The 15,397-nt window shown below is 35.3% G+C and overlaps 1 protein-coding gene across 4 annotated transcripts in view; it reads right to left on the bottom strand.

Moving 5' to 3' along the window:
• The window catches only part of SMARCA2 (SWI/SNF related, matrix associated, actin dependent regulator of chromatin, subfamily a, member 2), a 118,383-nt gene that overhangs the window by 52,457 nt on the left and 50,529 nt on the right, over nt 1–15,397 (bottom strand). For 3 of the 4 annotated variants that reach the window (XM_066338635.1, XM_066338632.1, XM_066338633.1), the window contains exons 11-22: nt 15,085–15,134; nt 13,413–13,543; nt 13,128–13,188; nt 11,657–11,757; nt 11,219–11,366; nt 9,407–9,570; nt 7,741–7,807; nt 7,040–7,150; nt 5,338–5,580; nt 4,927–5,040; nt 2,762–2,869; nt 243–329 (exon numbers count right to left, since the gene is read on the bottom strand). The exons of the other annotated variant lie outside the window; for it this stretch is intronic. In XM_066338635.1, the coding sequence (XP_066194732.1) occupies nt 243–329; nt 2,762–2,869; nt 4,927–5,040; nt 5,338–5,580; nt 7,040–7,150; nt 7,741–7,807; nt 9,407–9,570; nt 11,219–11,366; nt 11,657–11,757; nt 13,128–13,188; nt 13,413–13,543; nt 15,085–15,134 (1,385 nt within the window). The remainder of the gene's footprint in view (nt 1–242; nt 330–2,761; nt 2,870–4,926; nt 5,041–5,337; nt 5,581–7,039; nt 7,151–7,740; nt 7,808–9,406; nt 9,571–11,218; nt 11,367–11,656; nt 11,758–13,127; nt 13,189–13,412; nt 13,544–15,084; nt 15,135–15,397) is intronic. 4 annotated transcript variants of the gene reach the window in all.

Below are 15,397 nucleotides of genomic sequence, written 5' to 3'. Positions count from 1 at the left end.
AAACCTTCACTTTTTAAAGATACTGCTCCATAAAATTAAATACTTTAAAAATAGTCTTTGGATTATAAACAAAAACATGACACTTGTTGAGTATAATACATGTTTTTTTTCGAATCTGTCCTTTCCAGTATAAATTATGTGGACAGAGATGTCCCTTCCCACACACATAAGCTTTAGCAATTTTCTATTAACCTAGCAATCTGAATAAAAACAACTCTCAAAATCAAACCTATCAGTCTTACCTCAATGTGTTGGAACATGTATGGATGATTGCATATCTTCCTCAATTGCATAATAGTGTTCATTAAAGTTTTTGCTCCACCTTTTCCCTATGGGTACAAACAGTGCAAACCAAATGATCAACTTCTTAGCTCATGAATATTCCCTTTTAAAATCTTTTTATCTCAAACCCAAACACTACATCACTAATACAAAAACCCCAAAAGGAAAACAACAACAAAACTCCCCAATAAGAAAGAAACAACCAGGCCAAACCAAAACAACAAAAATCAAAAAACTACTGTACAGCTGTCTTGCTGTATAAGTTCACCTGTCATAAGGATGCTCTGTAATGAAAAAGGAATACCTGGAAGTAATCCATGAAGTGCAGTGCATTTCTACCTGCATTATTCTTGGTGGGAAGCAGAGCATCTCTTTTCCTGATTATTTATATTGTTTACTATGAAAGCATACAAACTCCATAGTGTCTGAACCCTCCAACAGGAAGTAATTCCAGCTGGATTCTTTTCAATTCCATACTAACTTCTCCAGTCTGTTAACTCAATATACGGGTTTCTCACTCCAGGCTGAGTAAAACATCAGGCCACAGTTACTAAAATGTTACAGCTCACCAAATTCATGAGTCACATTATTTAAGGAAATACATTCTCAAAACATACACTACAGTTAATCTTGTAGAATCAAGACACTCATCAGTCATGTGTCTCAGACCAAACTGTATGGTTAAAAAATAACTGCAGCTGGTTAATGTAAGTTTGAGAACCATGTATCACATTAATATTGTCAAAAAACTTGCTGCTTTCAAATGCCATTTGGTTTTGTTTCCATTTTATAAAAATGTAATCAGAGTTGCATCAATATTCCAAACTTACTATATGACTAATTCAGATTTATTTTAAAAATCTCAGCCAAAACAATTTACTAATTCTGAGTCATAAACTAGGGGAAAATACAGTACCTGATTATAGTATATACTAGGAATATTCTAGTCTTTTCTGAGAAATACACTGAAATCATAACTTTGATCTAGAGCAGAGATCATCCATTTGTAGGGCGCATTCCACATAATTAAAACTTGGTTTTGTTTTTTCCAAGATCGTCTCAAATTTGCTCCAAAATGCATTTCATATTTGCTATAAAAATAATTGCCTAGAGCTTTCCATCTGAGCAAATTGTCTAAAATCTCAGCTGAGTCCAGGCCAGAGCTGCAGAAAGACCAGATTTTTTGCTAACACAATGGTTATTTGCTCACTGAAGCCAAGCAGTCTTAACAACCACCTCCCTCTGCTGCCAACAGGTAGTAACAGAGCTTAATTTAACATTTAAAGAAAAAAACTAGTTAAGAGAAGGTTGCAAGAATGGAAAAATTTCAGCCCACTGGGGAGAGAGGAAGGCAAGGGAAGGTTTCAGAAAATTGCAAAGGCAATTTTGACTGGTTAATCACAAAGCCAGGCAGAGAAACAGGGAGGACAAAATATACAAAAGCATCTGAGCAGATGAAAGAAAGAGACAAGAAAAGGAAGTAGAAGACTGATACAAAATGGCATTTTTAGGACCGATATGAAGACATCAAACTGCAAAATTGCATTTAAAATACAACTGAAGAACATGAATTAATGTCTAAAAAGTGTTCAAACTATGAACACTTGCATTTCAAAATCCAGTGAAAAAGAACCCTTTTTCTGGAGTTTAATTAAGCACCAGTAAAGAAAACAAATTGTCTGCAAAGAACTAGAAAGGTAAAGTAAGATACTGAATAGAAAAATCACCCACTGTACCAATGCAACATGAAAAAGGATTATGGAAAGACTGGAAAGTGTATGTGCACTGCATGAGCAATATACACAAATGAGGGTGTAAACTGAAACTCCTGTATTCTAGATATTCTGCAGTGTCTGTTCTAAGTAATTCACATTTATGACAGTATTTCAAATTTGTTATCAAGTGAAAAGTTGATGAATGGCAATTTCTTTACTTTGCATTGACTGGTGCAAACCCCACGACAGCCTAACCAACATTTACTAATACAAAGTCTAAATCTGACTATATGACTTTGAATGTTACTGATCATTAGGAATTTTGTCACCAACAGACCTTGTAAGGATGAACGCAAGCACACAGTCCTAGCTGACTGAAACAAGACTAAACTAAAAGCTCTGAAAGACAAGAATACATGACCTTCTGCAGCTATTGCTGCCACAATCACAATTATTCAGATATATCATTGAATTAATCACAATTATTCAGATGTATCATTGAATTAAGCTCAGCCAGGGGAAATGCAGTTTTTTCTCAAACAGTGACTGTTTGCAGAAAGGCACTGCAACTACACTGAACACAAGCAGTATCTTCTCCCTGTGAATAGCTGCAGTCTTGTAACTGAAAGGTGTGCCTGAAATTTCTCTTCCCATGAGATATACCTGCAGTAAGAGTCTACACATTATTTTACAAAACAGAAATCATATTGTTAACGTGTTTACTCATAATACATTATTTCCTTCATATTTTAGTCTTTTTGTACCTTCTTGTCTTTTTCAGAACCGTCAGTAAGAAGTATCCCCTTGGCTTGCATGTGACGGTACAGGATCTTTTGAAGAGCTGACATATCACATTTGATCACATATTCCACCTGGTGTAAAAAAATCAAAAAAAACCCATGAACATGCTGATAATAATGTTAGTAGGATCTAATTGCAGATTCTTGTCATTCTAGAACAAAACAAAAAGAAACCCTACTAATCTTTTATCCATACCATAATACCACGTAAAATTTTAATGACCAGGAATGCACCTGCAAGCACAGAAATGAGTGTTTCAAAAGATTATCCATCACAGCTGCAGTGAGACAACTGAATCCTAAGGATACAACTGTAGGATTACCAAACATACTTTATTTCTCACTCTGTAATTTTTAAAACCTAAAAAATAATTTTAAACTAATTTTATATTTAACATGCAACTAAAAAATATTTTATATTTAATGACCAATGGAATTTATTGTGTGGGTTAAGTATTATAAAAATATAAAGCTAAGTGTTATAAAAATATCATCACTGTATATCTAGCAATTAAGAATCCCGCATAGAGTCTAATTGGCATGTTTATCTAGGCTGTCACAGAAATACACCATTTTATCAACATCCATTAAAACACAGGGAATTAATAGAGTAATGCATGACCCCTACATTCAGCTTTGACTTGTTCAGCATTCTAAAACTATTTAGTTTTAAAACTAAATACTAAATACTAAAAGTATTTAGTTTTTAACTGCATACTAGATTTAAAAACAGCAACAGAAAGACTTCACACATGAATTCTATGTACTTTTTTCCAACTTCCAGCGTCTAGATTGTATGTTTTTAATAGGTTACGTCAAATAAAAACCGTAACATAACCACACTAGTGGCTAGAAATCTTTCAAGCTGTGAATAAAAGTCAATGTATAATATTCCTAATGTTGAATAAATAAACAGGAAGAAAATCATCAGTATTTTCTTCTCAGTAAGAAAAGAGTTTAAACTCCTTAAAAAGAAGTGATTTTCTTTGGTGGCCTCTTTACCAATATTTGCAAGAGCAAGTGAACCTGATTAGCAGGTTTCAGTCCCCAAGTTCAATTCTCATGGTTGGATAAATTATTTTTTTCAAGATAATGGGAATAAAAAGAAACATAGTCTTCTGAGTATGAGTGTGTATGTAATTTGAAATTTTTGCCCCTCCAATGATCTATTATTGTATTTATCAAATACAGTGCCTTGATTTCAGTATTATTTTCAAATACAAGAATCTTTTATTCTCAAATAAACGCTTCTGAGGATACCAAAAATTTGACATCTGGAGGAACAGAAATTTGCAACAGGAGTAGTGTTGACAGGATTATGAAGATTAAAAATAATTTCAAAATTACTTTCTTTGTATTGCCTCTAAGCATCTGTACAGAGTTCTTCATTAATTTAGCCAGTCAGCTCATAACACACCTTTCAAGTATTTCTGTCTGGCATGGTTTCAATCCACTTTACCTTAAAACCAACTTTTTCTTACCACACCTATAAATATACTTTTTTTTTTTTTTTTTTTTTTTTTTTTTTTTTTTTTTTTTTTTTTTTTTTTAGTTGTTGTTGAATTCTGGTAAGAGGAATGTAGAATTGCAGAGAAGGTCACAGTGGGGCAAGATGAGTTACCCAGAAATAAAAACAATTACGTTTGAAATCAGACAATAATTTTATGCTCTGAATTAAAATGCCACTAGTTAAAAATAATTGTGCAATTTCAACAAGGCACTTCGTGCAACTCCTGGAATGGTAATACTGGACCAAACTGTGCCTACTTTATAAAGTGCAGTAGTCCTTCAGAAATTTCAGTAAACTAGCTTCAACACAGTGCAAGGAGGATGGTACAGGACAGAATTTCATCTTCAGTGTATGGCTGACTCATAAACTGAAACCAGACTCTAATGCAAAGAAGTTGCCTATCTTACAGTGGTTACAACAAACACATTTAAGGTTGGTGAGGAACCCTGAGAATGCAGACACTTCAGGTAATCAGGCTTCCTCAGTGGCCAGTTTTCTCTGAAGAGGTGTAAACAAACAAACATTAAAGAAGTCCTCTTCCACAAAATCTGAAAATAGGATGTTACTTAATGCTTAGAAAGAATATTAAACCCCTTCCAAAACTCCTCTCATTGCAAACCTTTTCTGGCAGTTGAGATTCAACCTCCTTCTTCAGTCTTCTCAGCAAGAAGGGCCGAAGCACTTTATGGAGACGACGGATGATCAGAATAGTTTCTTCCTCATTTAAGTCCACCTAGAGAAGTTTATAAAAGTCACTACAAGGCAACTCTAATGTATTAGGTAATGTCTCCTCTCACATGAAAAGCTAAGAATGTGCAATAATTATTTGCATCTTACAACCAAACTGACTCCGAGTCAAAAAGTGCACTTTAAACATTAAAATTTTGATATTATAAAAAAGGGGTCTTTTAGTTATGTTAAATCCCTAAGTACCAGTGCAAGTTTAAACACTCATCCTTCTGTGTAAACTCTTTTCTGTTTTCATGAAAGTGCTTTATTTCTGATCTTTAAGAAAACACTGCCACAGTACCCTTTCTCCAGTCATGGCAAACGGAGCATTGAACCACTGTTCAAATGTGCTGCAGCTCTTGAAAATGGTTGGAAGAAGGAAATTGAGGAGAGCCCAAAGTTCAGGCAGCTTGTTCTGCAAAGGAGTCCCAGTCAGCAGGATTCTCCGAGGGGCCACATAGTGAGTGTTCAAGACCTGAGTCAGCTTGCAGTGATGGTTCTTCATTCGGTGGCCCTCATCTACTATCATGTACTTCCACCGAATCTGAAAGAAAAAGACAAGTTGGTGAAGTTAGAACAGGCCAGACTTTGTCAAGTTCCTTACAGAACAAAAATGCTTAAAGCCTTTAAGCATCCATCAGTCTCAGCCTTGAGGAAAGTCAAATCAAGCATTGTGCAGTTATCAGTGTCCTTGTCAGCAACAAACATAGAGACAAACACTAGGTATGATGTTGAATTGTCACTGGAACTGAAACAGCTTTCCCATTTCTGGGGAAGAGATTAAGAATGACTGGCTCTTCAAGGCCAGAATAAGGTTCACAGTGGAAAAGAAACCACACAAACTGCAAATAAATCTGTCTGTAACAAGAGCCTTGACAGGAGACAAAAGCATTTTCAGATAAAGTTAAGTATGCTCATAAACAACAGTAACCTTGAATTTACCTAGTTTCAGCTAATCCTTTATAATCCTATGTTTTTACTTGAGAAGAAAGCAGCATAATTAAAATCATGTCAGTTACTACATTTTCAACTAAAGGTTCTATTTCTTAATACAAAATCTTAAATGCAGTCACTGAAGGCTGTTGTTCAAGCTCTGTTACCACCTGTGCTACAACACAGGTGCAACACAAGTGGCACACTGACCACAGGACTAGGAAGGCCTCCATTTGTACTTTTAGAGGTGCTACCTGATTTCATCTCCCAGGAGAGGATAAGTGGCAAAGTGTTGTCCTTCCTTTCTTTCAGGAAGAGTGCAAAATATAAAGAAAAAGGAACATTGTGTAGTCTCAAGCTGTTTCCAAGCACTCATAATGAATGCACTGCCTTTGCATTAGAGAGGACAGACAAGTAAAATGCAGTAACTATGTAGTATGTAACAAATGAAGTGAAAATAAACAACAAAACCACAGGAGGACCAATATGGTTTCTCTATGTAGCAAAATACCTCTGCTTTGTGGCCACATGAAATAGCCTTACAGTACAGTAAGATATTTTTAGTTCATTGTATTTGACACATACCTGTAGAGAGACAATGAGCCCCTAAGAACTGCAACATGTAGACTCTAATTTAGTCTAGATACTAAATTCATAATAGAGGTAACTATTTGGTCATCTGGGAAAAGTGACAACATAGCTGGAGGGGCCCTAATAAGAGTGAGCTACAGGACAGAAATAAGAGAAAAAGTTAAAAGTCACTGATGTAGATTAGGTTGAATACTATGCAGAGGTGAAAAAAGTCATGTTCTTCCAAGGACAGGTACAGTACAGTACAAAATGACACAACTCTAGCCATACTCAAGAAAATCCCGGTGTTTACTTTAGGGAGATCTGTGATTGATAAGTTCAACCATAAAGTGAGGAAGAGGAACATAAATGAAAGGGTTAATTTTAATTGAAGGACAGAACCACCAAGAATATCCCTATAAAACAAAAATATGTTTTGTGGTGTGCTTGACACTTGAAGGTGTCTAGGTCTTACTGTAGAGAATAACAGTTAAAATTACCTTAGCAAGAATATGTTTGTCCTTTATTATGTACTCATAAGTAGTTAAAAGAACATTAAATTTCCCACTTCGAAGCTGAGGAACAAGTGAGCGGCGCATGGCAGGTGTACCCTGGAAAAGAGAGACAGTGATGAAAAAGAAACACTTTTTCACTTTGATGAAAAAAACCCATTGTTTTTATGAATGAGAAGACAATAAGCAACGAGATGACCCTGCAACCCTACTGTGCTGAGAATAATAATACACTGACATAATTCCAGACCTTCTCAGAGTGCTTTCCCTAAACTGCTGCTAGACTCTAAATCTGCTTATGGGGCTCATGGAAGTATAAAGCCAGTGGTCTGGTCTTGCTAAAAATTCCTTGGCTACATCACTACTACAGTGGCCACACAAGAAAAAGAATTTAGCTAGGAATAAAATGTTAGGTGGCAACCATTCATAACTCTGAGCAGAAGCCTTGTAAATGTGATAGTAAACAATTTTATTCTGCATTTTGTACAGTGATTTACAGTTGTTTTACTTCTACAGTCTTTCACAATTTATTATATTCTTCTTAGTATGATTAACTCACACTGCTTAGTACCTCATATACATGACAAAACCTGATGAGCAGATAGTGTAAAAGCTTGCAGAGACAGAGGAAAAACTGTCCTTTGTTCTCATTCTTTCAATTCTACAGTCATATAAAAGGCAAATCAAACCTTGTAGGATATCTTCACCACAGAAGGAGCCCACTTGTCAAATTCGTATGTCCAATTGGATAAAGTCCTATAACAGAGATTAGAGAATAAATAATGCTACATCATTTGCAGAGCAAACATTACAAATGTTTCCAAGTGATTGCCAGCTTTTCAACACATTTTATGTAATCAACCCCCATAAATAACAATGTATTTTAAAAATGCACTTTATATACTGCAATAAAATACAAGTATCTCAGAGGGAAGTAACCAGAAACACTCATTCAGCTTATATTCAGGGTAAAAGTAGTGTTCTACAGGCACCTTTATACTTTGGAACATATTAACAATAAGAACAGTATCTCTGGACAAAAACCAGATTTGCAAGTTCTTCTATTTTACGCTTACTATCCAAAAATGGACATTTCAGCTTTTCAGAAACAGCCCAGTGAAACTGATAATAGACTTCATCTGTGCTCTACTCGAGCAAAAACTACTCACAGTGCCACCACTGCCACTATGAGGATCCATTTTTGCACTGTTTCTGCTGTTTGATCCCAACAAAAAAGTTGCTACAGTGTTCATAATTGCTATCATAAGACAACAGCAAAAAATAACCTTGAGTTTTTTCAGCTGCTTGCCTTTTTTTTTTTTCCTTCTTAGTGGACCAGAGATAGCAGCAATACTAGCAATGTAGAAAAGGCAGAAAAAGGCAGCTTTTAAAATGTATACAAGAAAGAACTTTCAGCTCCTCTCACTCTTTAAAAAAACACTAGAGAACTTAAAAAGACATCAGATGTTTTACTGTGCCCATATGAAAACTGACATTAAAAACACTCCCCTATTTTTGTTTTAGAGGTCTTCTCCTGGGTATTTCTTTTCAAGCTAAGCTTATAATTTGTATTCATACAATTAGGCACACTTGTAGCATTTATCTTAGTTAATCAGTTACTACTGCAGCACAGCCAGAAGACAGGACACCTCAAAAGATATCAAGAGATGACCACAAATCAAATTTATTCTAATTCTAGAACAAATTTGCCTGCTCAACACAATTGGTAGACAAATAAGCTAATGAAATTAGGGAACCTCTCAAAATCAATCAAGTCAATTACACATAAAAATAAGAAAACAACTCCTCAACGTCCTGTAAGACTTCTACTAAGATCGGTATTTTTTATTCAAATCAGTAAAACTCATAATTGACCTTTGGAGAAAAGAAAATGCGTAAGAATAAATTTATAAAACAAGCAGCATTTTGTAAAGCTAAGGAAAATCAAAAAGAGGGGCAGCATAATAAACAACCATAATCTGCACACCTGACAAAAGTGTGTGTATCAATCAAGGCTACATATACCCAGGGCTACCTATGCAGTACTGAAAAGATCAACCTCATTAAAGTGTGCTTGCATGGTATCACATGAGGCACCAGCTGCTTAAAGAATAAAGCAACAGATTTTTAATATCAGTTAAAAGCTGAAAGGTGAAGTGCATGCATGTAACAGGAAAGAAAAAACATCCCCCTCTTTTGCCTTAAGAGTGAATTACAGAAAATGCAATACAGCTTGCCAAAATTAATAGAACCAAGTGTTTTACCAGCTTTCTGGTTTTTCCAGTGTGCTGTGTTCCAAATAAACCAATCTGCAGTGCTTAGGACAATAATGCTAGAATGAGACTTGTTACTTACGACAAGGGAACAATGATGAGATAGGGACCATTGAGTCTTTTGTGCTCCATCAGGTAAGTGATGAGAGCAATAGTCTGTATTGTCTTCCCCAGTCCCATTTCATCTGCTAAAATTCCATTCAGATTGTTATTATAGAGAGAAACCATCCATTCCAGTCCCTGGAGCTGAAATGAAGAGAAGAAGTTTCAGTTATGTAAAACCCAAAAAATAATTAACAATAAATCAGCAATACAGAACTAATGTTCTGATGTCCCTGTCTACTTACAACTTGTATTTCCTTTAGTAATACTATATGCATGGGGAGCCCTGTCTATCTTTATATGGAAATCACCATTCCTGTTTAAAACACTGTGTAAGATGAAGTCAGATTTCACCTAGAAAGGATTTTCTACTGCACATAAAGCAACAGAGATACTCATAGTAAGGCTGATAAATACCACTGCAGGGATTTGTTCCTCAATTTCAACACTCTCAAATGCTAAAACTTCCTGTGTGTATTTCATTACATTTGCCTGTGTTAATTAAAATCTTTCAAAACCAAACTTGTCAAAACTGCAGGAAACACGTAAGCCTCACACTTGCCAACTGCACCACTGGTATGTTAAAGCCCTTGTAGCACATTCCACTCAGTCAGATTAAACTCCAAAACTCCACGTCAGAGTAGGCCACCTGTGTCCAAATATGCCTTGTGTATAAAATTCCAGAGCTGGAAGGAAGCCGGAGTTCTGTAGCTTAGCAATGTCTACGTAACAGAATTTCACACTCCAAGGAATTCAGATAGAAAGCACTACTCCTCTGTCAGACAGATTTCCATGTGTGTGTATCACACTACTGATGGTTTCAACATCTACTGAAATTTCTACTTCTCATATCCAGAGTTTTGGTTTTATCTCGTGCATGGACAGAGCAGAAAATTAGGTGGCCTGAAAAAGTTCAGAGGGAAAACACTACAATACAGTCTTGCAATAATTGTCTGCACTCCCTGCAAACACAGCATCCAAAACAGTGTTGCCGATTTACTGGCTTTTTATGTGGAATGATTCATATTTACTATTAAGTCATCAAGACCTGACTGGAATCTGTAGTGTCAGTCTATGTCACTCTATGTCCCACCTACAAAGTTGCTTCAGAATTGTGAAGAGCAAAGCTGTCTTGTCTGTGGCATTATTCTTTATGTGGACATATATATATATACACACACACAAACAATGTTTTGTCTAGAGAAAAGATGCAGGTTGTTGGAGTTAACCAGAAAGTTGTACTATTGCAGAAGTGTAGAAAATATGCATCAAGGACATTTTCAATCACACATGAATCTAGCCTATATCAAAGTTCTTTGGCTACTAAATCCAGTGAAAGTCTGTGAAGCACATGTGACACCAACCTCCATAGAAAAATATATTTCTTATTTTCAAACTATCTATCACTGCCCTGAAATATTACGACTTTAACTAAAAAATAAAATTCTAAACTCTTAACTATTGGAAGAAGGAAAACACTCTCAATCCACCACAAATTAAAACAATATGAAATGAAATTACACGTCAATGAGAAGAATACAGAAATCAAAATATCATTCACCTGCAGTGAAGGAAAGGTAGGGACAGCTGCAGAAAGTTTTTATTATTCAAGCAGTATTTATGTATCATTATCTGTGACAGGTGTCATTGCTTTGACCATACTTCCAAACTCTAACCTACTAGAGCCTTTATATTTCTTAACAAATTTTCAGTTTGCCATTTGAAACGCCACGCTGAAATGTTGGGCAAAATTCCAAATTTCAGGTATTTAATTGTTTTAATGATTTCTCACCTGATAATGTTTTAATGTGCCATTAATAAGAAGGGAAGACTGCTTTTCCACCCTTTCGGTGATTGCATGAGCAACAGTGTAATAGGACTGAGATCCTCTAGCACTATATTGCATGCTATATTCATCATCCACATCTTGTTTGGCTGTCCTGGAAAGCAGAAAAAGAACTTGGGTGAATACAAACAAGTATCTTTTGACCATGGCTTACACACATATGCCTAAAGAAACAGCTCAAGCCCTCAGCTGTGAGTGAGGTCAGTACACCAAAGGGTGCAAGATTATAAAGAGTATACAATCAAATTATCATCTGCCTTCTCCTGCAGATATTTATACCACAGAACTACAAAAATATCACTCTAATCTAGAGAAAGCTACTCTTGTGAAATGCCACTGTAAGAAATCACAGCTCCTAACAAACAGTACTTAAGGAAGACTCACTCAATGATTTGCTTTGCATCTTTCTCAGAAACTTCCTCACTGTTAGGATCCAGGAGTATCTTCTCATCTGTTTCTATTTTGCTTGATTCTTCTTCCTCATCCTACAGAATACAGAAAAAGAACAGAAGCTGGGAAAGTGTAACATGTTCCTCAGTCACACTTTCAACTGGCATTCTCATACTGGCAGCTTTCATTGGTCAGTGCTTTATGACAGACATCTGAATCATAAGGTTCAATTCGTACCTATTCTGCAACGAAACTGCACTGCAGAATAACAAAATGATTGATTTTTGATATACATTAACCTGCAGGAAGTCATAATACTTGGAAATAAAAATGATTCTCCCCTTTAACAACCTCACAAAGGCTTTCTCTGACTACTATATTCATGGGGAGTATTCCAATACCATGTTTATTTTTATGTTGTATTCTAGATGTGTGATAAATCAGTAAAGTTTAAAAAACTGCCAAGTACTACTTATTTCAGCCTCTAATTTATTAGTTTTTTAAAACCAACTATTTTTACTCGTTTTGAAATAACTTGTCTTGTGGCTACAATTGCAGCAGATAGCAAACAACTTAAAATCTCACTGGGATTCTAAAATCTGACAGGTATCAGGCCTTTCTCTCCTACCTTAATACTAACAGACCTATAGAATACATTACCAGAAATTACCTCTACAAAGACACACCATAACTTCACACAGTCCAGTCAGTTTCAGTGGTTGTTTGCTCTAGTAATGTGAAGGCTGCTAAACTTAGGAGATCTGAGTACGATACACACTTCTGCTATTGAGCATGGCTCTTCTCTATTCCTCACTTCCATTCTCTTTAGAAAGTACTGATCTGAAAATGCTATCCAAGTATTGCTATCCATTATGCACAGTACCTAATACAATGACCCTGAAAGGCTGGGATCTTTGTGTGGGTTAATTATAGGACTCTTCTTAGAATTTTTGTAACAGTATTTGAATCACCATCGAAATACTGAATCAAATAAGCCTACCCTGAAAAGTCTGAGTATAAAACTCTGGCATAATCCCTAACATTTTATTAAACATAACATATAAGTAGTTATCATGTTATTTTATTGCCTACAAAACTTTCAAGGCATAAACTTTGAAGATGTTAATTTCGTTCAGCACAAAGCCACAATGCAGCATTTTCTGAGATGAATTTAGAACAGGAACCTGCTTAATTCTCTGGTTCATTACTCTTAATACTCAGAGTAAAATATTTACTCTTCCTAACCACTATTACCAGTTAGGCATTTACAGTGTATATAAAGAACAACTGCTATAAATCAAGAATTACAGAATCAATTAATTTTCCTGTTTGTATTAGTCTTAAAACACCTGCACATCTGCTATCACTTCGCCTCTCTTCATAACGAAGAAGGGGAAAATGAAATATGAAATAAATACTTGTTTTTCACTGTATTGTCACAGTATTTCTTTTTAAAGATACGTACCTCCTCCTCATATTCAGACCCACTTTCATCTTCACTATCTGATCTGGGAGCAACTTCATAGCTGTACAAAAATGACAGAAAGATTATGAATTATATTTAAAGGAGGAGGTAAACAGGTAAACAGGTTCATCTGTTTACCTCCTTTATCTGTGTAAACATCTCCTATTCAGCTTACATACAATAAATAAAAAAAAGAATAGAATTGATGAACAAGAAAGAAAGTATAACATGAAAAATATCAATGCAAATAGAACAAACAGTCTACTTAGTATGCTAACTACTTACCCAGGGTTCATTTCCAGCCAAGCATCCAGCTGACTTGCTTTGGGTGCTTCTGGTCCAAGAAGAACTTTGCCTGTTTCAGTGTGAGTCACTTTGACTGGAAGGTCACTCATCTGACTGCTCTCATCTATGGGCTAAAAATTCAAATGAAATGTTACACCATAAGGCAACTGAACTTCATGCCTCTCATACATAATAAAAAGAAATCGTAGCACTATCAAAATTCCAGTTCTAAATAAACTGGAAGTTTCTGAACTTCACTGGAAATCAAATTTTGTCACTAGATGCCAAACTTGCATGCAAACACTGAGCCACAGTATTTCTGTCTGCAACATACTCTATGTGACATCCACAAATACATCCCAGTATCCCAAGGAAATTAACAAGAACGGCATGGAAAAGCATACACCATTGGTTTTTGCAAATCGAGACACAAGGTATGTATTATTACAGGCATTTAATCCTGTTTTTTATACCAACAGACATCTGTAACAAAAACCATAAAGTAACATTATGGCCTTGTGTTTTTCTAAAGGTTTCTTTTGAGAAACAAGAATCAAATAATTCAGTTAATATTCTAAGTAAACGCCTTTTTTAAAGATTTACTGTCCTAACTTCTTCAACTAAGTTGATGAAGCAAGCACCTGTAAGAACAAAATCCCTTATTTACCGGAGTTTTAATGAAACTAGAATAGTATAATCATTGTTTAAATTATTTCATGGCCCTGTTTAATCACATATTTTTTCACTTCAAAAACTTTTTGCCTTCTAATACTGCTCCTACCCATGAATATTTTCCAAATAGATATATATGAGCAAGAAAAACTATTTCTGAAGTTCTAAATACAGTGACTGACAGAGCAAAAAACTTGGCCAATTTCCATTGATACTGAAGTTACAGAAACGTTGTGTGCATTTTTCTTGTGCAAATACAAATATATTACAGTATTTTGCTGTAACTCTAACTACATTAGCAGAACTACCACTTTAAAGTACAAAACAAGAGCAGAAGTAAAACAATAAATACAATTCAAAAGACTTTACATAGGAAGCCTGTATAAAGTCTTTATAGAAAAATGAAGTGGAATACAGAAATTGCACTAAGGGAAGAGCTCCGAATGAGGCAGCATATGCCCTGCTACTGAATGAACAGTATTATCTGAAGAATGACCCAGATAAATTACTAATTTCTATTTGCTTCTGAAGAAGAAAGCATTTTCAGATGTCTTAATCCACTGTACTCTGTCCTGTGACTGAAAGGTAATTACATGCAATGTCAATAATATATTTTTTATAAAGATGAGAAGATGGACTATATGGTGTTTACGAGCTCAAACTAGAAAGTAAGCTGTCTATATACAGATTCTAAGAAAAATATTTCTTGTAAGCATATTACAAAACTGAGAGGAGGCAGACTTCACCACACTCAGTGATAGATTCAATATACTTTTCCTTTTAGTCTTCAATTTTAGGAATAGTGAGAGGCTAGCATAAATGTTAACCTAGGTAACTATTATTTCTGTTTATAAACAACAGCCCCCAGAACAGCTGTCAATATAACTCTTTTCAAAGTTACAACCACGACACACAATCCAGAATAATCACTGGGAAGCTGGGTGTTTTTTATACCAAAAGACAAAAATTAAAAAAAACAACACTTTGTAAGAATTCATACCTCTCCATCGGGACCAAGACCAGATGACATTCCTTCTGCATTTTCCTCAGCTTTCTACAACAAATGAAGAAGTGATGAATACTGCGGTCAGATCACAAGTACAGAAAGAGTAATTTACATGACATAAACATTTTGGATCATGAATGTGTTTCACTTATTTCTGTACAGCCTGAGATGCACATTACTGAAGGCGAAGACAGATGTAGACAGAGAAAGGCCCAGAACAATTAACACACAAAAAGCATTTACTTCTGTAAGGAGGGCACCTACTCACTTCAGTCAAGGATATAACTGCATATAAGAAGTGGCTGGC

The sequence above is a fragment of the Sylvia atricapilla genome, chromosome Z, assembly GCF_009819655.1.
Source record: "Sylvia atricapilla isolate bSylAtr1 chromosome Z, bSylAtr1.pri, whole genome shotgun sequence".
Classification (NCBI taxonomy): Eukaryota; Metazoa; Chordata; class Aves; order Passeriformes; family Sylviidae; genus Sylvia; species Sylvia atricapilla.
This window is presented reverse-complemented; position numbering and strand designations above follow the sequence as displayed.